This window comes from Chlorocebus sabaeus, chromosome 25 (genome assembly GCF_047675955.1).
Source record: "Chlorocebus sabaeus isolate Y175 chromosome 25, mChlSab1.0.hap1, whole genome shotgun sequence".
Lineage (NCBI taxonomy): Eukaryota > Metazoa > Chordata > Mammalia > Primates > Cercopithecidae > Chlorocebus > Chlorocebus sabaeus.
In genome coordinates, this window is record NC_132928.1 from 23,858,122 (window position 1) to 23,882,299 (window position 24,178).

Sequence of the window (24,178 nt, forward strand, 5' to 3'; positions counted from 1 at the left end):
GGCACTTCGGTGAGAAAGCTGTAGCGACCCCAACTTCTAATAGCGAGTGGTAAGGCGGACGAGCAACACAGGAGGGAGGAGCCTCTTGCCAGAGCTTAACACCCACAGAAGTGGTCCCCAGCAGGTTGCTCCGCGAGCGCCACCTCTTCCCTCCAACCGAGGAGAACGTGGCGCGCCCCTGAGGAGTCCAAGGTCCCGGCCCAGGCGGCAGCTTGGGTGCTGGCGCGTCCCGGACGGGCGCCTAAGGGAACTGGAAGCAACTGCACCGAACGCCGCGGAGAGCGGCGAGACGACTCCAGGAGGCGCCCTAGCTGCATCCCCTAGCCACACCAAACCCGGGTTTGCCGGCAGTCGCGGCTCATAACACCCCTCGGAGTCGCGGCCCCTCCCCCCGGAAGTGACGTATGGCGACTACGGCGTCTGGGAGGGACCCAGGGGCAGCCGGGGGGTTTGAGAGTGGCGGCGGCCGCGGAGCACCTGGCAGGCCCCGCCGCTGCGAGGAACGCCCCGAGGCGCGCGCCCGGCGTGTAGCGGCCCCAAGACCCGCGCCGCCGCTGCCGCGTGCGGGGGCGGGGAGGGCGGGGCGCGAGGAGCCGCAGCGGCGGGAGATGCGGGCGGCTGCGGGCACCCGGCGGGGTCGGCTGGGCCGCCGCCGCGTTCTCCGGCTCCGCCGCGGGGGTCGCAGCGGCTGCCGCGCCGTCCTCGAGTTTCCAGCGTGAGGAGGAGGCTGAGGGCGGAGAGGCGCATCGTGTTCGAGGCGGAGACCGAGGGGGAGCCCCGCGCGTGGCGTCGGTGAGCGGCCAGCCCCGCGCACCCCCTCGGGATCTCGCGGCCGCAGCCTCACCGGCCGGGAGCTGAAACGGGGGCCGAGGGGTGCGCGGCACAACAGGAAGTGGGGGCGGGGGCCAGGCGCGCGCTCCTCTTGGGTCCGCCCCCGGCCGGCCGGGCACCGCGGCGCGCAGGTGGACGCCGGAGCGCACCGCTCAGCTCTCGTCGCCTCTTATTTGGTCCCCCGAGGTCCCGTGGGCGAAAGGTGGCGGCGATTTTTTCGGCGTGGGTGGGGAGGAGGGGAGCAATTCTGACTTTCTGTAGTGACAGGAAGTTGGAAAATGAAAGTACAGTAACTCAGTGCTTACCAAGGCCCGGTGAGGTTGCACCTCTTCCCCTGGACTTTGATCTCCTGTGGGGCACGCGCGGCCGTCCGTGTTTCTTCCTCTCCCCAAGCTCGCTAGTCATCCGGTGTCGAGTTTCATTTCTTTTGCTATTTCGCTCCAGCGGCCCCCCGCCCCTCTTTACTTTCCGCCTTGTGCACAGTTGCATCAAGGCTGGTAGCTTCGTTCCTGGGAAGATCAATTGGAAACATCTTTCAGGGCGGGATAGTAACTGACCTTGGAAGGAAATAGGGATGTTGTTGACTGAAGTAGTCAAAAGTACACACTTGACTTTTTCTCCAGCTATTGCTCTTTGAAATTTGGGGAATTTAAATAAAGATTCTGGAGTTTTATGCCTCATCAGAATGGTCTGCCCATCTCTTTGGTTGATTGATCAGATCCTGTGTCCTTTTTTGCCACCCCCTGGCTTGGAAAACGGTGCTTCAATATTTAGGCTTGGCAGCGGTGTTTTCATTAAAATGTAGTATGATTCAATATTTTCCCTTCAGGAACACTCTTCTCTTTGATTTTACTTAAACATTGAAACTGCATAGTGGAATCTGTTCATTCCTAGTGAAGTAGTGTCTTCAAGTTTTATTGTAAGAATATTGTAAGGACTGCAGGATTCTATACAAAGAGAATATTTTTTAGGAGCCTGTGTAGTTAAAAACATCTGGATACTTTTGGTTACTTTTTGACAACGGTGAGTATTTTGATTCGAAACTAGGCTTGATACTTGGTTTTAAGTAGCAGGCTGAAGAAAATTTGGAGACTTTGTGTTTTTTTGGGTCTTAGCTACTGTCTCTGAAAAATAGTTGGGCTATGGGTCACCACAGCAACTGGACTGTGTGTATTATAAACATGTTTAGGGTGGAAAAGGTTTTATTTAATAGAGACTTCCTTTCCTTAATACATTACTTCAACATGCTCACGTCTTTCAATTTAGCACAGGGATTGGTTTATCTTTGAAATGTTAAAATAGAATCAATTATGTTTCCAGACTTTACCACCTCAAAAATCAAACTCCTTCATTTGGACCAGTTAAGTGTTTTCTTCCTTTGTTATAATTTTAAACTTTAAAAATTGCAATTGTAGAAAACTCGAGATTCTTGTGAGAAGGAAAATCAAGTAATTTTCCTTTTTTTTTTTTTTTTTTTGATAAGAATAAAAGGTTTTGTTTTGTTTTGTTGTGTTGTGTTTTTGTTTTTGTTTGAGACAAGATCTCACTCTGTTGCCCAGGCTGGAGTGCAGTGATGTGATCTCTGCTCACTGCAACCTCCATCTCCCAGGCTGAAACCATTCTCCCACCTCAGCCTCCCGAGTAGTCACGCACCACCATGCCCGGCTAATTTTTTGTATTTTAGGTAGAGACAGGGTTTCAACATGTTGTCCAGGCCGGTCGTGAACTCCTGAGCTCGAGCTCCCTCCTTGGCCTCCCATAGTGCTGGGATTACAGGCATGAAGCCACCACGTAGTTTTTAATAACTGTCTTAGGGGATTTTTTTCTCCAGCCCTTTTTTTTTTTTTTTTGAGACAGGGTCTTGCTCTGTCTCCCAGCCTGGAGTGCAGTGGCGTGATTTCAGCTCACTGTGGCGTCCGCCTCCCAGGTTCAAATGTTTCTTCTGCCTCAGCCTCCCGAGTAGCTGGGATTACAGGTGCCCACCACCATGCCCAGATAATTTTTGTATTTTTAGTGGAGACAGGGTTTCACCATGTTGGCCATGGCTGGTCTAGAACCGCTGACCTGAAGTGATCTGCCCTCCTTGGCCTCCCAAAGTGCTGGGATGATAGACGTATGCCCGGCCAGCTCTCTTTTATATCTGATGAAATCATTGAAGATCATAGTTAATGCCACACTTTTTGAAACTAAAATGAAGAGTTTTGACTTAACTATATACGAAGACGTTAGATGCTTTTCAATCAAAAGAATAACAATATCATAATTGAATTAAAATATTCCTTTAAAATACCCACTGAAAATGTCCATTTTATATCTTTTTTTTCTCAAAATCATTTCTAATACTTCAGTCTAAAACCTCAAAGCCATTTTTTCTTTTTTTTTTTTTTTTAAGAGGGAGTCTCTGTTGCCCAGGCTTGAGTGCAGTGGCGCGATCTCGGCTCACTGCAAGCTCTGCCTCCCAGGTTCAAGGGATTCTCCTGCCTCAGCCTACCGAGTAGCTGGGACTACAGGCGCCCACCACCACACCCAGCTAATTTTTTGTATTTTTAATAGACACGTGTTTCACCTTGTTAGTCAGGATGGTCTCCATCTCCTGATCTCGTGATCTACCCGCCTCGGCCTCCCAAAGTGCTGAGATTACAGGCGTGAGCTACTATACCTGGCCAAAGCCATATTTCTTTTGCTGTCCACAACCTTCTATCATAGACACACTAGATGCTAAAGAAGCATCAGCATTTTCCACAACAGCTCAGTTCTACCCTAAAGCAGCCAACAACTCACCAGCGTTTGACTGAATACATGCTGCTCCACTGATAACCAACAGGGAAGGTGCAAGTTAACTGTACCATCTGGGGAACACCTGTATTTTGGGGAATCTCCTTGAGTGCTCATTATGGAGACATTAATTTGTTGTTTTTGTCTTTTTAGATGTATAGCCGAGGCTTTAAACTTACAGGGCTCAAATGTTATCTACATAATAGGTATTAAGACTCTAGGATTCGGGTGTTGGAATTTTTTCAAAAACAAATGGAGTAATAGGCACCCCATTTATGTAGGCTAGAGACTCCCATTGTCTGTCTTTCCTTCATCATCTCACAAATGGATTCATACTCCACCCCTAAAAGCAGTCTTATATGAAGGTGATGTCTGGAAATGTGGAAATTGAGTTCTTGGCTTAAGATAACATTTACTAGAAAGTAGTTTTAACAGGATTAGATTAGAAATAGTTGTTTAAGTGGGAAAACTGTGTTGTATAACAGTAACTTGCCATCATTAGGCATCATCAGAAGGAAGGCCTATCAAGTAAACTCAGAGACATAACAGGGAACCCCTACCTGCCTCCACCATGCTTAACGGATATAGTATAAAACCACTATTTTAGCCCCACTTAAGTGAGGCTGTGGGGAACTATGATTGCCAGTGGGCACGATTATTTGGCATTAAGGTAGCACTTCATATTTATGGATTATTATCGGTATCTAATATGTAATGCTTTTTTTTAACAATCAATCAATGATGTGAGTGCTTTTATCCATTGGGAAAGTGGTTTCCCTAATGGATGGAGTATGTGACTGTGATGAAAGAGACTTGGGACTCATGGCCTCAGCTTTTCCATGAATTCTGACTGTGGGCAGCATCTCTCCCTTTCTATCCTTTATTATTTTTGCATCGTCACTTTTAGATGACTATCTCTGTACAACCAGCTTCAAAGTGATAATCATGAGGATTATTGGAGGACATTCTCAGTGTTTCAGAAAAGTTATGGAAACTCAGCTATTTTCCACTACAGTTTCTTATCTCTGCCCTTTTTGGAAGTAGGCATAGTTGACCCGTAAGGATCCCATCTTCTGTGAGTTGTTGTTAGAATTAGTCTTCCCAGACCTAACTTTTGTAATGTTTGTTGTGTTGTTTTAAATATCTTTATTGAGATATAATTCACATACCATAAAATTCATCTCCTTAGGTGTAATATGCTGTGGGTTTTTTATTTTCATCATCCCCAAAAGAAACCCTGTACCCGTTATATGTCATTCTCCACTTCTCTTCCCCCCTTTTTGGCCCCCAGTCCTAAAGAATTACTAATCTATTTTCTATGTCTATGGATTTTCCTATTCTGGACATTTCATATAAGTGGAACCATACAATATGTGGTCTTCTGTGGACTGGCTTCTATTAGTCACTTGCATAATGTTTTCAAGGTTCGTCCTGTGTGTGTGTGTGTGTGTGTGTGTGTGTGTGTGTGTGTGTCTGTACCTCATTCCTTTCTGTGGCTGGATGATACCCCATTATGAATGTGCCACATTTTATTTATCCATTCATCAGTTGATGGACTTTTAGTTTGTTTCTACTTTTTAGATGTTATGAATAATTCTGCTAAGAACATTACTGTGTAAGTTTTGTATGGACGTATTTTTCATTTCTTTTGGGTATATACCTAGGAGTAGAATTGTTGGGTCATGTGGTAAAGGTGTCCAAAGTGGCTACACCATTTTACATTCCCACCAGCAATGTACAAGGGCTTCGATTTCTCTACATCATTGCCAATATTTGTTATTGTCTATCTTCTTGATTATAGCCTTCCAAGTAGGCATGAAGTGGTTTCTTAGGTGGTTTTGATTTTTAGTTCCCTAATAACTGTGTGGAGCATTTTTTTTTTGGTGGTCCCCTCACAATTTCAGTCCCTTCCATCTACCCCCCAAAAAGAAGGTAGTAAAAGGAAGGGATTGCTGGGGTTCTGAGCCCCTTGGGCAGTCAGAAAAGGAACAGAAACCAAAACAACCACTGGCAATCAAGAAGTCTAAAGCAGAGTGGGAAAGGCAGGCAGAGAAAGGGGAAGAAAGGAGAAAGAGAGGTACGAGATGCCAACTCCACCATTACCCATCCTAAGAGAGGCTGGAGAGAAAGCCTCAAACATTAAGAAGTGCCGGTCCTGAATGAGGGAGGTGGTGTTTGAGCTTGGAGGAGGAGGTCAAGAAAGGGAGGCCACCTCTCTTTGCAGAATGAGACCCCCCCCTTCAGCTCAGGGGCAGCAGCATCACAGACCATAGACACTTTCATCACTGTAGGCAACGTAGAGAAAGAAGTCTTCATGGTGTTCCTGGTAGAGCTGACCCATTGTGGCACTGGTGGGCGGATTGACATTGTTGACAGAGAAAAGCAAGGCATCCTCAGCTCGGAGATGAATTCGCTTCCGGATCAAAAAGTAGAACTCGGCCGGGTGCGGTGGCTCACACCTGTAATCCCAGCACTTCCGGAGGCTGAGGCAGGCAGATCATGAGGGCAGTAGTTTGAGACCAGCCTGACCAACATGGTGAAACCCTGCCTCTACTAAAAATACAAAAATTAGCTGGGCATGGTGGTGGGTGCCTGTAATCCCAGCTACTCAGGAGGCTGAGACAGGAGAATCGCTTGAACCCAGGAGGTGGAGGTTGCAGTGAGTCAAGATTGCGCCACTGCACTCCAGCCTGGGTGACAGAGTGGGGCTCCATCTCAAAAAAAAAAAAAAGTAGAACTGACCAACTGTGAGATCAGAAGGCACCAGGTATTTCTTTTTGTCCAGGTCTCCTATCCAAGCTTTGGGAGCTTTTTCTACTATCACCGGCACCCGGTCTGGGTATTTCGTTCCAATCTTCTCGCTCTGGGAGCAGCGTGTTTCTTGAACGGATGCTCTTCTTTGTACACGAACTTCATCTTCCCGGGAACCAGGCTGAACTAGGCTGGGCTGAGGGAACCTGGGGGAGCCAGGATGGGGGTGGTGGTGATAGTGGTGACATGTGGGCAGATTCAGCCAATGTAGAACATTTTTTTGTGTGTTTATTGGCTATTTGTATATCTTCTTTGCTGTGATGTCTTTTCAAATTCTTTACTTTTTTTTTTTTTAAGTTGTAGGCGTTTTTTATGTATTTTGGATACAGGCTCCTTTTGTGATACATGGTTTGAAAATATTCTCCCATTTGGGGGATTGTCTTCTCACTTGATGGCATTATTTATAGCACAATGGTTTTAAATTTTGATGTAGTCCAGTTTTCATCTGTTCTTGTAGTATTTTAATGGTATTGATTTAATTTGTTTTCAAACTCTATTCTAACCCATTGAGATCTCATTACTAGAGAAAGGAAGGTTTTTTGTTTTTGTTTTTGTTGTGTGGTGAAGTATTCAATCATAGGATTCTTAGGACACACTTACACGGATTTGGCCAGAGTTTCTGCCCTAAAGAATTCTTCCTAATAGAAAGGCGTTTTGAGATTCTATGAGGAAAATACCTTTATGAGAGAGCATTCCTTGCTGCTCCTTTGCCTAAACCAGTGGTTATCTACCAGGATGATTTTGACCCGCGGGGGAATATTTGGCAATGTCTGGAGATATTTTTGATGGTCTCAGTGGGGCAGGGGGTGCTACTGGCATCTAGTAGGTAGAGGCCAGGTATGCTGTTAGACAAACTGCAGTGTACAGGACAACTTCCCACAACAAAGAATTATCTGGGCCCCAAAACCAATAATGCCAAAATCGAGAAACTGTGGCCTAAATAGGGAGATCCTGAAACTTAAGATACTAAAAGATTTTTCTTCAACCCATGTCTTGATAATCACATAAAGGTTGCTAATCAAAGGAGAATCTTTGCAGATGGAATCCCTGTGGACAGAACAGTGACAGAAAAATTAAGAGAACACTTTGTTGAATTCAAAATGCTGCCAATTTGTATGTAAATGACATTTATGGTGATGGAAACCAGTTGGAGCAAAAGTAGGTTATTCCCTACACCTCAGCCCCTGCGCCATCCTGAGATAGACACAAACACTCGCAGGCAAATAACCAAATCGGGTTGATTTAGACAGATGCTGGAATGGTGGTCTCCTGAGAGAATACAGCAGTGAGATTTTAGGATTCAAATTTAACAACAGTGATTGACAGTCACTAGTGATTGACAAGCATTGTCTTTTGCTATAATTTAGGGAACTAGCTTCTCCTCCTTGCAAGTTGCTTGTTGCTTAAGGCATTTCTTAAGCAGCGTGGCATCCTTAAGAGTTTGGACTCTGGGTCCAGATTGCCTGGGCTTAGATCTTAGCTTCACCATTTCCTTGTGTGATGTTGGACAAGTTACTTAACCCGCTTATGAGTCAGTTTTTTCTTATGTAAAATGAGGATGCAGTAGTATCTACCTTATAGAAATGTGGGGATGAATTCATACGTTTAGAGCACTTAAAACAGTGCTTGACATACAGTGTTAAATAGGCTGTTAATATTATCACATATCTTATCTATATTGTTTCAGCTCATTGCTATGGACAGTGCTATCACCCTGTGGCAGTTCCTTCTTCAGCTCCTGCAGAAGCCTCAGAACAAGCACATGATCTGTTGGACCTCTAATGATGGGCAGTTTAAGCTTTTGCAGGCAGAAGAGGTGGCTCGTCTCTGGGGGATTCGCAAGAACAAACCTAACATGAATTATGACAAACTCAGCCGAGCCCTCAGATACTATTATGTAAAGGTAGTACACATCCTGATCTTACACTATACAGAGAACCTCAAGACAAAAATGATTCCTTCTTGGCTGGGCGCGGTGGCTCACGCCTGTAATCTCAGCACTTTGGGAGGCCAAGGAGGGTGGATCACCTGAGGTCAGGAATTCAAGACCAGCCTGACCAACATGGTGAAACCCCGTCTCTACTAAAAATACAAAAATAAGTTAGCTGGCCGTGGTGGGGGGTGCCTGTAATCCCAGCTACTCAGGAGGCTGAGGCAGGAGAATCATTTGCACCCTGGAGGCGGAGGTTGCAGTGAGGCGAGATCGCGCCATTGCACTCCAGCCTGGGCAACAGAGTGAGACTCCATCTCAAAAAAAAAAAAAAAGAATGATTCCTTCTTTTCTGTTGAGGTTATAGATACCAATGTCCTAGTTTATTTTAATCCAGTGTATTTTGTAGCAGCAGTTTGGAATTAGGATACAAGGTATAACTGTTCTGGCTGTATTTCTACCAAATCTTTCTTTTCTTTTCTTTTTTTTTTTTTTCCTCCCTTTTTTTGAGACAGAATCTCTCTCTGTCGCCCAGGCTGGAGTGCAGTGGTGCGATCTTGGCTCACTGCAACCTCTGTCTCCAGGGTTCAAGCTATTCTGCTGTCTCAGCCTCCCAAGTAGCTGGGATAACAGGTGGCCACCACCATGCCCGGCTAATTTTTTATTATTTATTTATTTACTTCCTTAGTAGAGGTGGGGTTTCACCATGTTGGCCAAGCTCGTCTCGAACTCCTGACTTCAGGTTATCTACCTGCCTTGGCCTCCCAAAGTGCTGGGATTGCAAGTGTGAGCCACCACACCCAGCCACCCCAGATCTTATTTATTAACTTACTCCCATTACACATATTTTATTCCTAATTACAGTTGTCTTTGAAAGAAAAAGTATGTACAGAATTGGAATATGACAAAAGCAATTTGAGATTCTTGAGGATAAATAAATATTCTCGTGTGTGTCATAATTTACTTTAAAAATTGTGAAGCCTGGAGTAGTAGCTCATGCCTGTAATGCCAGCACTTTGGGAGGCTGCAGCAGGAGGATCACTTGAGCCCAGGAATTTGAGACCAGCCTGGGCAACACAGGGAGACCCCGTCTCTACAAAAAATAAAACAGCCTGGCGTGGTGGTGGTGTACACCTGTAGTCCCAGTGCTCAGGAGGCTGAGGCAGGAGGATCGCTTAAGCTCAAGTGGTCGAGGTTGCAGTGAGCCATGATCACACACCACTGCACTCCAGCCTGAGTGACAAGTAACCCTGTCTTGGGGGAGGGGGGGCGTCATATATACACACACATATATATCTACATATATATACTTGTTTTATATCTTAATTTTTAGTTTTAATTTAACCCAGGGAATACAAATTAACACCTTATATCTTAAGTAGTAGTTGTTTATACACAGAGTTGGTTTTTTAGTTAAAATTGCTGAGATCTTCTTTTACTTTTTTTTTTTTTTTTTTTTTTAAGACAGAGTCTTGCTCTGTCACCTGGGCTGGAGTGCAGTGGCGTGATCTTAGCTCACTTCAGCTTCTGCCTCCCAGGTTCAAGTGATTCTCCTGCCTCAGCCTCCCAAGTAGCTGGGATTGCAGGCATGCGCCACCACAGCTGGCTACTTTTTGTATTTTTAGTAGAGATGGGGTTTCACAATCTTTACAGGAGGCTGGTCTTGAACTCCTGATCTCAGGCAGTCCACCCGCCTTGGTCTCCCAGAGTGCTGGGATTATAGGCGTGAGCCACCCTGCCGGGCTCTTACACTGTTAAGTGGTTGATCTTACCAGCTTTCCTGTCTGGAGATAAACTGGAATTTCTGAAGGAAGTAAGAACCTTAACAGATACTATGTTCTAAATTCCTTTTTTGCAGCTGGGCGCAGTGTCTCATGCCTGTAATCCCAACACTTTGGAAGGCCCAGGTGGGTGATCAGTTGAGGTCAGGAGTTCAAGACCAGCCTGGCCAACATGGCAAAACCCCATCCCTACTAAAAATACAAAATTAGCCAGGCGTGGTGATGTGTGCCTATAATCCCACCTACTTGGGAGGCTGAGGCAGGATAATTGCTTGAACCCGGGAACCAGAGGTTGCAGTGAGCTGAATCGCACCACTACACTCCAGCGTGGGTGACAGAGCGAGACCTTATCTCAAAAAAATAAATAAGTAAATAAATTCCTTTTTGCTTACTCAGGCTGTGTATGGGTTATACCTTTGGAATTGTTTGAGATTGCAGTTCAGGGACTTCTAACTTGTACACATACTTGGTTGAGAGTAGTAAGCAATTAAAATTCTTCAGCTTTTATGTAACATACTCGGTTTTGTTAATAAGACATTGAAGTGTTCTTGCCTTAACTTCTCCATAATAGTAGGGACTGTGTTTGGTATGGCTAGATGAATTTAGGTGATTTTGAAAGTTTTAAGTAAGTGACGTCTACTTCTAAAATGGAGAACCTTATTACGCCAGCTTTTTCTTTTTTTTTCTTTTTTTTAGACCAAGTCTTGCTCTGTCCCCAGGCTGGAGTGCAGTGGCGTGATCTTGGCTCACTGCAACCTCCACCTCCTGGGTTCAAATGATTCCTCTGCCTCAGCCTCTTAAGTAGCTGGGACTACAGGCACACGCCACCATACCCTGCAAATTTTTCCTGTTTTAGTAGAGACAGGGTTTCACTATGTTGTCCAGGCTGGTCTTGGTCTCCTGACCTTGTGATCCGCCTGCCTTGGCCTCCCAAAGTGCTGGGATTACAGGCGTGAGCCACTGCGCCTGGCTGATGCCAGCTTTTTCATGAACTATGGGATAAAAGTTTATAAGAAAGGATAAGAATGCTGGTTTTTTTTTTTTAAACCTACAGAATATCATCAAAAAAGTGAATGGTCAGAAGTTTGTGTACAAGTTTGTCTCTTATCCAGAGATTTTGAACATGGATCCTATGACAGTGGGCAGGATTGAAGGTGACTGTGAAAGTTTAAACTTCAGTGAAGTCAGCAGCAGTTCCAAAGATGTGGAGAATGGAGGGAAAGAGAAACCACCTCAGCCTGGTGCCAAGACCTCTAGCCGCAATGACTACATACACTCTGGCTTATATTCTTCATTTACTCTCAACTCTTTGAACTCCTCCACTGTAAAGCTTTTCAAATTGATAAAGACTGAGAATCCAGCTGAGAAACTGGCAGAGAAAAAATCTCCTCAGGAGCCCACACCATCTGTCATCAAATTTGTCACGACACCTTCCAAAAAGCCACCGGTTGAACCTGTTGTTGCTACTATTTCAACCAGCCCAAGTATTTCTCCATCTTCAGAAGAAACTATCCAAGCATTGGAGACATTGGTTTCCCCAAAACTTCCTTCCCTGGAAGCCCCAACTTCTGCATCTAACGTAACAACTGTTTTTGCCACCACACCACCCGTTTCGTCTATACCCCCTTTGCAGGAACCTCCCAGAACACCTTCACCACCACTGAGTTCTCACCCAGACATCGACACAGACATTGATTCAGTGGCTTCTCAGCCAATGGAACTTGCAGAGAACTTGTCACTGGAGCCTAAAGACCAGGATTCAGTTTTGCCAGAAAAGGACAAAGCAAATAATTCATCAAGATCCAAGAAACCCAAAGGGTTAGAACTGGCACCCACCCTTGTGATCACAAGCAGTGATCCAAGCCCACTGGGAATACTGAGCCCATCTCTCCCTACAGCTTCTCTTACACCAGCATTTTTTTCACAGGTAACTCGCTCTTTATGGTATCACCATTGCTTTCATTTATTTGCCCTTTTAAGCAAATCCAGAATTTATACACTCAAGTTTGCTTTCTTTTACTTAGGTTTGTCTTAGAAAGGTTATGTGTGACTATCATGTGAAAGTTACCCCATTTCTCATCTTAATTAGGATTGCTAAAATAGAAAGTTTGGAGTATTTTCTTAAAAAATTCATTGTTCTACAATTAAATAAATATTTTCATTTTTCTATTTCCTCCTAAAGAAAGTACACACGCTCTCTCACTGTCTCTCAGTCTTATAAAACTCATTGGTACCTTATAAAACAGTGATAATCTCAAGTTAGAAAACAGTAGGTCCTGAGAACCATAAGAAAAATGACCAGTGTGATGTTGAGTAACAAGTTGGTACAGTTGCTTTAGCTATTTATTAACCTGCTCATCTCATAGAACATTTTAATAGATTTTTCCCAGGCCTCATTATTAGAAAAGAACAAACATGTTGGTGTCTTGGTTACCCATTATTCCTCTGTACCTGAATTCAGGTTGGTTTTTCTATTTGGAAAAGACTTTATAAATGTTGACTTAAAAAGAGGTTAAGCACCAGAATCTCAGAATTTACCACCAAATAACTCATCCATGTAACCAAAAACCACTTGTACCCCCAAAAACTATTGAAATAAAAATTAAAAAAATTTTAAGTAGTTATTATCACCTTTATCTTTCTTAGCTTGTAAAAATCATTTATGAGTTGTCATGATGAAATTTCAGACTTGGAGATACTTGGAGTGGAGGATAGGGCAATATTTAGGTTTGGGTTATTTGTATGCTATTTCAAGGATAAAACATCCTGGTAAGTCATTCAGTGAATATTTTTGCTTTGTGTATTACAGACACCCATCATACTGACTCCAAGCCCCTTGCTCTCCAGTATCCACTTTTGGAGTACTCTCAGTCCCGTTGCTCCCCTAAGTCCAGCCAGACTGCAAGGTGCTAACACACTTTTCCAGGTAATTTTATAAAAGTCTGTCTTCTGTAGTTGGAGCATGTTAAATGAAGAAAGAGGCAAAAAGGCAGGGTCCCACTATTCAGTTTAATCATTATAAAACTTCTATTTAATAAATATTCGTTTTTTATTTTTTGGGATAGCGTCCTCACCATGTCGCCCAGGCTGGAGTGCAGTGGCATATCTCAGCTCACTGCAACCTGCACTTCCCAGGTTTAAGCGATTCTCCTGCCTCAGCCTCCGGAGTAGCTAAGATTACAGGTGTGCACCACCACACCTGGCTAATTTTTGTGTTTTTAGTAGAGACCGAGTTTCACCACGTTGGTCAGACTGGTCTCCAACTCTTGACCTCAGGTGATCCGCACACCTTGGCCTCCCAAAGTGTTGGGATTACAGGCGTGAGCCATTGTGCCCTGCCCAATAAATATTCTTTAGATTTATTTTTGAATTTCCAAATGTTAATTTTCTTTTTTTTTTTTTTTTTGAGACGGAGTCTCGCTGTGTCGCCCAGGCTGGAGTGCAGTGGCCGGATCTCGGCTCGCTGCAAGCTCCGCCTCCCGGGTTCACGCCATTCTCCTGCCTCAGCCTCCCGAGTAGCTGGGACTACAGGCACCCGCCACCTCGCCCGGCTAGTTTTTTGTATTTTTTTAGTAGAGACGGGGTTTCACCGGGTTAGCCAGAATGGTCTCGATCTCCTGACTTCGTGATCCGCCCGTCTCAGCCTCCCAAAGTGCTGGGATTACAGGCTTGAGCCACCGCACCCGGCCCCAAATGTTAATTTTCTAGCTGGCAAACAGCTTGGATAAATACAGCAAAGTTTCATTTTCATTATTTACTATTACATTTGAGTTAGACCAAGAATTGTTCTATACTGTAGGAGATTTAGAGCCCACCCAAACTTTTTGTCACTAGAAATTCTCTATTAAGAAAAATAATAATTAAAAAAAAAAAAATGGGCCAGGCACTGTGTGGCTCATGCCTGTAATCCCAGCATTTTGGGAGGCCGAGGCAGGGAGATCACTTGACCTCAGGAGTTTGAGACCAGCCTGGACAACCTAAGGAGACCTTGTCTGTACTAAAAATAAAAAGAAAATTAAATTAGGCATGGTAGCACGTGCCTGTGGCCCCAGCTACTTGGGAGGCTGAGGTGGGAGGACCGCTTGAGCCCAATAGATCAAGGCTGCAATGAGTTATAATGGCACCACTGCACTCCAGCCTGGGTGACACAATGAGACCTTGTCTCAAAAAAAATAAAATCCTCTCTCTCTCTCTCTCTCTCTCTCTCTCTCTCTCACACACACTCCCTGTCTCTCCCTCTGTCTCACACACACACACACACACATACACACATTCACACATACACATACGGGGAATCTCTGCACATAGGTTCCTTCTTTTAATTAAGGATTTAAAAAAAAATTTTTTTTGAGATGGAGTTTCGCTCTTGTTGCCCAGGCTGGAATGCAATGGCGCTATCTCAGCTCACCGCAACCTCTGCCTCCCGGATTCAAGCGATTCTCCTGCCTCAGCCTCCTGAGTAGCTGGGATTATAGGCATGCCCACCACACTAGGCTAATTTTGTATTTTTAGTAGAGACGAGGTTTCTCCATGGTGATCACTCTTGACCTCAGGTGATCCGCCCGCCTCGGCCTGCCTCCCAAAGTGCTGGGGTTATAGGCGTGAGCCATTGCGCCCGGCCCAATAATTTTTTTTTTTTTTAATAGAGAAAGGTGTTGAAAATGGTACATCAAACACTCCCGTTTCTCCCTCACTCAGAATTGATAATCAACATTTTATATATACGGTTTTTAAAAAGTGAATATTGCATTATCTCTTCACCAAGGTGTTAGGAAAGTTCTTGCCATTCCTAATAGGTTTAGCCATTATTTTGCCCAAAACACCTAGACGTTATAACTTAAAGACTTTCTTGGAGTCAATTCATTTACTTATTCAGGGTTGACTGTCTCTGATTTTCTTATATTTTGTAATTTAACTTCTCATTCTTTTAGAAATCGAATGGTAGGGAAAAAGAAGAAAATTAAAAATCTACTTCTGCTTTTTTTTTTTTTTTGCAAACATTGCAAAAATTTTTTAAAAAATTTAAAATTATTGAATAGGAAAAAAGTTGAGAATGTTTCATATGTTTTTTCATTGCTGCTCATGAGCAGATTGAGTTATAGAGTCAGGTGAGACCTTAAGCAAAGTCATAGTGCTCCTATAGCTTCAGCCTGGAATCTCCTTATAGAGCTGGCCTCAGAATACTTGATGGGGAACCTTTTTCTATTATGAACACCCTCTAACTATTCGTACCTTTCTGGATCTCTTTTTGAGGGTTTATGATTTGCTTCATAATTGAATTACACTCTATAGTGCATATTGTCATTTTCTTGAACTTTCTAAAACCTTCATTTGAGGTTAATTGTAAACCTGTGTACCTTAGGATATGAAGGAAGGTACAGGTTGTTCTCTGTTTCTACTCCATCGAGGTAAGTTGGAGAATGTTAATATTTAATATGTTAGGACAAACGATTTTTGTTTTTAGTTTTTGTTATGACATCATATTCTTTCATGATAAACAGCCACTGCCTTTGTCCTGTAAGCCATTGCAGAAGGCTGTTGTGTTTTGCCTCAGGTAATAGAGTAGGACAGAAAGTAAAAGCTGGGGTTGAGTAATAGGATGATAACGTGTTTTGTTTTATTTCTCAGTTTCCTTCTGTACTGAACAGTCATGGGCCATTCACTCTGTCTGGGCTGGATGGACCTTCCACCCCTGGCCCATTTTCCCCAGACCTACAGAAGACATAACCTATGCACTTGTGGAATGAGTGAACCGAGGAACAAAGAACAGAGAGACATTCAACATGATTGCATTTGAAGTGAGCAATTGATAGTTCTACAATGTTAATAATAGACTGTTGTGATTTTTGCCATTCCCCATTGAAAGCATCTTTTTAGGATTGTCTTTGAATAGGACTCAAGTTGGACTATATGTATAAAAATGCCTTAATTGGAGTCCAAACTCCACCTCCCTCTGTCTTTTCCTTTTCTTTTTCTTTCGTTCTTTTCCTTCCTTTCTTTTCTCCTTTCAAAATGTTTTGAGCTTTGTGCTGAAGAAATTTGTGGTGGGGTTTAGTGGTTGTGCTTTGCAAGAGCAATGAAGAACAAAGTTACTCCTTCTGTCTATTGGGACCCTTTGGCTAGGAAAAATTATGCTTAGAATCTATTATTTAAAGAAATATTTGTGAAATGAATTGGTGTCTCTAGGACTAAGTGTGCTTTGTAGAATGGCTTAAAATGAGCTGTTCCTAAGCAGGGGAAGAAGAAGGATCATTCCTATTCATACAAAGTAAGATTGGAGCAGTCATACTGGGGAGATTGTTTTGTGTGAACTATAACATGTGTAAGCAACTCCATGAAAAGACATCTTGTTTACGTTTATTCAGGGTGGGTCTCATAGCCATATGTATGATCCTGTCTGAACCTGTCAACAGAGCATGGAGCTAGTCTATTTCACTGTAGAAGGATTTTTAGACCTGGGGTTTAAGACAGTTTTTGGAACACCTAGTGAGAATGTGGGACTTCACATCTAGCACAGAAATGCTGTTTGCCCTCTGGGTGGTATGATTGTATGCCCATGGAATACAGCATGGGCAAGGATCACTTTTAGGAGGATGAACTTGGATTTTGAATATTTGAAACATCTCTGAGTAAAAGATTTGATCAAATAACTTGAAACAACATGTAGGGCTTTTCTCAATTAGAAGATAACCAAGTGAAGGACCCTGTCTTTTTCCTGTTCATTTTACCTCATTTTCTGCTAAATATTTATCACCTTTCCTTTATGTTTAAGGTTGTTAGAGGTTATGATAGTTTTAAAGATGCAATTAGGAAGGTAGAATTCAAAGCGAAGCCTCCCCAGTCAGTAGCGAAGTAAAGATGTGCTTATTTCTTTCAACTTTTTTGTTTTTTAAATGGGAAAGAGCAGAGTTCATTTAGGAATGCTTATACATAGGGATTGGATTGTTCATATAAGTAGTAAAAAATGTAGGCCTTCTTCTCTACATTACCAAATTTTTAAAATATTACCATATGGTAATCAATGCCAGGTACAAATTTGTTGGTTCTCCAAACTGAATTGATATCAGTATCACAGTGGAGTCTTTTGAAAAATTTGGCATTAAAGTCCAGGATTAAATTATATGTTGTCACCATTTACCACCACTACTACCCTCCCCCACCAACCTCTCCCACTGGTTAAACTCGTCTTCTAACCCTGTAGAATCACATGAACTAAATGGAATGAAGGAGTAAGGACTTGAAGGCTCAAACTGACACTGTTACAAACTAGCATCTTCAGATGCATGGTATTTACTTTAAATGTGCTTATATACGTGTAGAGAAGCTCTTGTGTAAGAAGACATCTATGCTAGCTAACTTAGTAGTAGTAGAGGGAACATATTCAGTGAGCTGCCTTTGTATCTGTAGTGTCGGAGACTTGTTACTGGTTCATTTGTGGTTATCAGCTGAAGGTTCTGTTCCTGAGATGTGCAATAGTAGTGTTGAAAGGTAGCATTTAATAGTGATGGGGAACAGACATATTGGACTTTTTTTCCATATTGAATTATTTAGTTTGCATGCCTGTTTGAAATTGGACCTCTCAGCAGCACTTTGGAATAGTTTTATTAGGTTAACATTTTGTACATTAAATAAGTAGATATAGATGGTTGATTTAACTAGATGTGTTAAATTTTGAAAGCACAAAGGTATTTTATCTTTTTGAATTAAAGGAGAAAAGCCATTGATTTGTTTTCACAGATGGTATTTTAAATAATTAACTGTCTCAGCACAGAGGTACCTTGGAACCAAGGGCACCATTGAAACTCAGTTGAAGCAACTTCCTAGCAAACCATTTTAATGAGTCCTTTTTGCATAAACCTATAGCCTCTGAGAGGTGTAAGGCTGTCACAGATTGGTGATCTGCTATCTCTTTGAGATCAACTAATTTGGAGAAGTGTATGTGTGCGTATCGTTTTTTAAGTCAAAGTTTACAACCTTATTGCAGGTGTATGAGGCAGACAGTTCAGTTTATAGACTACCTCCTTCCTGGAAAAGTCTCAGCTTCATATTCTGTTGAATATCCGCAGAATTCTTAGCGTGAAAGGTGATGTACCACTTCAGATCAGTTTTCACTGGAGAGACTTGTATTTGGTAGCTGTGGCTTGTATCCATCCCTAGTCACTTTGCCAGGATGAATGCTGTTGGGCAGCAGTAGCCTAAGTTACAGAAGGGGAACAGATTGAATGGGGTTTTGAGACATCTCTGATATCTTAGCTTTCCTTCTGCTCCGGCCACCACCCACTCAGTCGTGTGCTAGAAAATGTTTAACAACCAGGATCTCTGGGGTGGTGGTGGGGGAAGCCCTGAATTTGTAGCATTTGCTGATTTCTTTGATATAAATTAATTACTCCCCCTGTGGCTGATTTCAAGCCTACCACCTTAGAGTTGAGAAGGGATGTGCACAGTTGGCTCAGAGCCAGTGCTGGCAAACCATTGCATTTACTCCACCCAAGAGTGGATTTTCACATAATTTCTAAAATAATTTTTCTTGTTTATATACTGACTTTTAAAAATACAAAATTAAAATCTCATGTCTGACTTCAGTGATCTTTTTCTTTTTCTTTTTTTTTAGAAATGAGATCTTTCAGTAATCCTTTAATTTAATTTTTTAGAGATGGAGTCTTGGTGTGTTACCCAGGGTGGACTCAAACTCCCGGGCTCAAGTGATCCTCCTGCCTCAGCCTCCTGCATAGCTGGGCTACAGGCATGCACCACCACACCTGGCTTAGTAATCCTTCTTTATTAATGGTTTGTCACAGTATGTTTGTGATGTTGTATTGCTCATGGCATACTTGTATGTGTTTGAACAAAGGTGGAAATTTTCATTGATTTTTTTTTTTTTTAATTTATGCACAAAGAATCTAGATTTTGAGGACTACGGTAAGAAAAAAAAAGAATTAGAGGCCCTTAAAAGGTCAACTGTAAGCTTTTTAGAGTTAAAATATGAGCTTAATTTTTTCCCACATTTTGACAGTTGAAATTTTGATAGGGACAGTAAGCCTATGAGCTTCTATTAGGCTACTGGATTTTTTTAAACTGGAAAATTCCTTGAAGATTTACATACTATATTACAGACTTTAAAAGTCAAGACTGACTGAAGTAAATCAGAGGTTTGGAATTCTGGAGCTGTAACTCCAGGCTGTTGATAGTATCACTTCAGTTCCATTCACCCCTGCGTTGTGTGATGTCCAGTCTGACAGCATTGTTTCATCCTGATCTCAGACTTTCTACCATGATTCTCAAGTTCTTACAGGTGTCGCTTTATGTTTTTGGTGAATGTGAGCACAGTTAGAGCCACTCAGTACCACTTCTCAATACCTCTGAAGCAGTGGTTCAGAAAAGGAGTGTCCAGCCTTTTTGAATACACAAATTGATCTGTAAAAGTTATCAAACATAAAAACTTTCCCTACTAAGAATTCATATGGGTATATGTTAAACTATATACCGCTATACCAAAGTAATATGTCTGTTATAAAAAATACACAAAAATTGAAATGAAGGATGGCATAAAGAGTAAATCTTGAGGAGCAGTTATAATACTTTCTTCCCACACCCCAGTTCGTTGTCTTGTGCACCCTCCAGAAGCATACGCTTTACCTAAAGACTGCTGACTCAGCACATTCCCAGTCCAATCTCCAAACATATATGATATTCCTCTTATGATATATGGAGAAATCCTAGAGATTTGGAGTTTTTCAGGAGAGCTTATTGTCCGCTTTTGAAATTTCACATTAATTCTTTTTGATAAATTCCCAGATAATCATCCATTACCATATGTTTTCCACGGCTTCATTCGTATTACTTTCGTCAGTCTGTTGTCTCTTATCTTCATGTTAGGTATGACTCTTTTTATTTTACTAGTCTGCTCACAAACCTGTTTGGGCCTTATGTTGTATTTTACCAACAAATTTAGAATTATTTCAAGTTGTTTTATGTTAAAATATATAACAAGTTACATTTTCTTGCTGCATTAATATGTTTTTTATTTTTTAAATCTGATATTTCAGCAACTGAAGGAATACTTTTCTTCATAGGTCTGTTCTGTTTTTAACCTCACTGACTGTATATGTTTTATTTACCCGTGCCAGGAATCTAGAATCGTGCTTAGGTGCCATTCTTAGGTGTGAAAACAAGTTTGGAGACCAATGCAGGTCTCTGTGCAGAAACCTGGGGCTCTGAATGAATTACCAAACCAGTAGGAAAGTTAAAAAGACTACTCATGATGTAGTGTGTCATCTGAAGCTATGATAGAATATATTATTTCTAAAATAGGATTGAGAAGTTAATTGTTCAGTTCATTGTAGTGTAGGTGAAGTGTGGAGGTCAGCCATAATTATCTTTCTTCAGCAGATACTCTGACGAGAGACTGGGTTCTATGGAAAATAGAATTATATTCTTGGTTTGGGATCAAAAAATGTTGTGTTACTGTTCTAATTTTGCTGGCATTGCCTGAAACAAAGTGCCCTGTTATTCCTCTTATGTCCTCAGAACTTTGCTTACTGAAGTTGAAGTTTTAATCTTAGAATCCAGAATTCTTGTGGCTGGTGGTATATTAAGAAAAGAAGGTGGTTTGATTTTATTTCTTGTACTTGGTGGAACCTTTTACTATAGGAGTCATGTTTGGACCTGTAAGCCGAGCAAATCTGAAAGGTGAATCATTAATGGTAGTATAATTGTTTCATTTGAAGCTGTCAGTTTCTTCAAGTCACTTCTCTGAAAAAAGTTGTGATAGATGGATAGCCTGCCAGAAAATAGCAATTTCTAAGGTGCTGCCATCCACACTTACTCATTGTGAAATATGAAAATCCAGAGTGGTTTGTGTGAGAGGGGAAATACTGGCTCTAAGCTTTCTACAGAAAACAGGAAATTCATGCTGTTGTTGACATAATTTTAAAGGAAACTTTTAACAAGAATATTCATGAGGGATACAGTCAACATAGTTAATCTCTTGAGTGCTAACCATTTGAGTATAGTCCACATCAGGAAGTTTTAAGAGGTTGAAAACTTTACTTTGAAATATTTAATTGGGAGACTAGACCATTTCTTTCCAAGTCATTCTGATTTATTTTCCTAGTAAATGTATGTGTATGCGTATATACTGATGTGTTGACTGAATGTGTGTGTGTGTGTAAATCTGTTTTCAGAGGGAACATACATTGATGGCTCCTAGTCTATTTTATACTAAAACTTAAAAAAATTTTGCTGCACTTTGCAGTTGCCACTTTTTAAAAGATTAATGCTTTGCACATTTCAGTAGGCCTTAAAGACGAATTGCTTGCCAACATTTTAGAAATACATTGCTTACATGTGACATACTCTAAACAAAGTCATCGTAAACTGTTCTCTTAGGTTCATGTATTATTGAGCAAATAAGGATGTCCTTTCTTAAAATTTCTACATTTATGTTTGCTTTTGTGTAAAATCTTTATTAGTTTGTGTTATAAGTTTCTCCAAGAGGAGGTTTATACTGGAAGCAGTATTTCTAAAGTACAGAGATTCGACCATGGATTGAATACAGTAGTGGAGGAATGCTGGCATTGTGGCCTAATTTATCCTTTTAAACTGTATGTCATTAGTATTAGCCAAAACCTCCGAGTAGAGTGTCTTGGGCCGAATGATCTTCTCAACTTTGCCTTGTTTCCCATCTCAGAAAGGCTCCTTCTGGTTGTTTTCCCTTCCAAGGGTTGTGAGTAATACTCACACAAGCCTGGTATCTTCTGGATGGGGTCAGGGAGGAGGTGGGGGTTTCCTGTGGCTAGCCCAGAGTTCTAGCCAATGGAATCATTCAAGAATGCCTAAAGTTCAGAGGTGGGAATGCCATATATTGGTGTTAATCACTTGGCACTTTCTTGGGCACCAATATTAGCACTGTTTGATTTTTAATAACTGGAAGCACTTAATTATTTTTGTTTAATTTCAACTTAAGGATATTGAGGGTCAGGGAAGTAAGGTTTATTTCTTGTTTATGTTTTCTGGAATTTATAGGGTGTTTGTAGAAGGGATAAATGGGTTACCTAATGAGCCGTTCCTCTGGGCTCTCTAAGGTATGCCCTTTTGGCTAGGATATTTTACAATAATTTGCAAGCTTTTAATATTGTGCTTTGTAAAAATTAACGATTTTTAAAAATAATTTGCAATTGATAGATTACACTTAAATTTTTGAAGTATCCAATTTTAAGTTTCTTTTCCGTTTGGTCATTGTTGCTTATTGTCTGTTGTGTAGGGGACACAATCCTAAGATATTTCATTGTTTTGTTTCTTGGGGCAGTATTAACCAGTGGCCTTTGTATGTACATTCATTGCTTACATTTATTGTTTATGTGGTAGAGTAGCATTTTTATGAACTTCCCTGTTCAGTATTAGTGAAATTAACAGATGCATATATGTAAAGATAGAAAAGAATACAATTAATTTTTTATTCGTTGAGTCCTATTTATTTGTTTTGGCCCTGGATCTTTTCTAATCACAATTATATTTCTTTACTTTTGCCTTTGAGCATTTTCATTTATCTTTGTGGGCAGGGAAGATTAAATATGAATTCAGTCCAGTCATTTTGTTACCGGTTAGCTTTAGTTTGAGGCAAGTAAAAATTTTTGATTAAAATTAGTTTCTTAGAATTATGCCCTTGCTTTATCAAATAATCAAACTGGCTAAAAAATAAGGGTATGTAACTTTTCATTTTGAAGAACAAACCAGTAATTTTTCATGAGCCCTACTCGATCTTCTTTTAAGAAGACATTCCTAAGAGACAATTAGGGATGAGTTTGATTAATGGGAAATAACTCTAGGTTAGATTATTTTAAATTTCATACACCCAGTGATTTAACCACAGTGGCAGTGGCAGTTTGTGAACCATCAAGTATGGACGTCACTTAAAAATTAAAAGATGTTTAATAATAAACTCTTAATTTTCATTCTACCAATCTGTAATTCAGAAGAAAAGCATATGTCTGCCATGGGACTATTGCAGTGCGTTCCATCAGTGTTAACACAGGACAGATGTGTTATTTTATGTATATGTCTTAGTTTGGGATATGTGGTAGTAAGAACATGTCAAGAAGACTCTTCAAACCTGTCAGCTCAACTGAGAAGACAATTACTTCATTGTTTATTTTTTCCCTTGTTTTATTGAAATCTATATCTCATCTCCAGTATCTAACACTTTGTAGAGATACTTACATATAATGTAAGTGCATACCTACCCAAAGGAATGGATAATTGTTAAAGTGTTATTAATAGCTTATCTTAGTTAATTTCAGCACAATTTACATTAGGGAGACCTAAAAAGCACCTTCAGAGTATTAGAAGCACCTTTTTTTTTCTTTTTCCTAAAAAAGCAATTAAAATGGTCACTGCTAACATTTATAAAATTCATATTAGTTGATGAAACAGCTGGAGGGAAGCTGCCATATCACCTAGCTAAGCAGTCTGACTTACCTGTTGGGAAACAAAGAGATACTGCTCTAAGATTGATTAGGATGATTGTAGCTAGAGTCTTGAATTCTATCTGTATGCGGCAGAGAAACTTTATGGAGAGTGTAGAGAGGTGAGCGAAAGGATGCGAAAGCACTTTGAGGGCTTTATAATAATATGCTGCTTGAAAAATAAATGTGTAGTTGATACTCAAGTGCATCTCCAGACATAGTAAGGGGTTGCTCTGACCAATCAGGTGATCATTTTTTCTATCACTTCCCAGGTTTTATGCAAAAATTTTGTTAAATTCTATAATGGTGATATTATGCATCTTTTAGGAAAGATATACATTTTTAAAAATCTATTTTATGTAAGAACTGACAGAGGAATTTGCTTTGTATAATGCAAGCTGGCTTTACAAAAGCACTGTAGCAAATTTACTACAAGTCTAAAAGTATACAGATATGTTAATAGATATATGTGCAACTAGATATGGACAGCAATTGTATTTTTTTAAATAAATATTTTTAACAAAATGATTTTCGGAATTGATTATTTATTTCCCTTCTCTCACATTCATTGAAGTGCTCTCTTTACA

At 41.2% G+C, this 24,178-nt stretch overlaps 1 protein-coding gene and 1 pseudogene across 3 annotated transcripts; one reads left to right on the forward strand and one right to left on the reverse strand.

Annotated features, from left to right (window-relative positions):
* The first annotated feature begins 413 nt into the window (after window positions 1–413).
* Window positions 414–24,119, forward strand: ELK4 (ETS transcription factor ELK4). Of its 3 annotated transcripts, XR_012091202.1 has the most exons (6): window positions 414–792; window positions 8,105–8,320; window positions 11,183–12,055; window positions 12,938–13,054; window positions 15,757–15,926; window positions 18,780–24,119. XR_012091202.1 is itself a non-coding variant. In XM_007988728.3 (5 exons), exons 2-5 carry the CDS (start codon window positions 8,114–8,116, stop codon window positions 15,853–15,855), a joined length of 1,296 nt encoding a protein of 431 aa, XP_007986919.1. In that variant the 5' UTR covers window positions 414–792; window positions 8,105–8,113; the 3' UTR covers window positions 15,856–24,119. The 3 variants fall into 3 exon arrangements, 2 of the variants coding, with proteins under 2 accessions (XP_007986919.1, XP_007986918.1); XM_007988728.3 differs by having other exon boundaries at window positions 15,757–24,119; XM_007988727.3 differs by lacking the exon at window positions 414–792 and adding an exon at window positions 814–1,033 and having other exon boundaries at window positions 15,757–24,119.
* LOC103230220 (gamma-aminobutyric acid receptor-associated protein-like) lies at window positions 5,867–6,522 on the reverse strand (annotated as a pseudogene).
* Window positions 24,120–24,178: the final 59 nt, after the last annotated feature.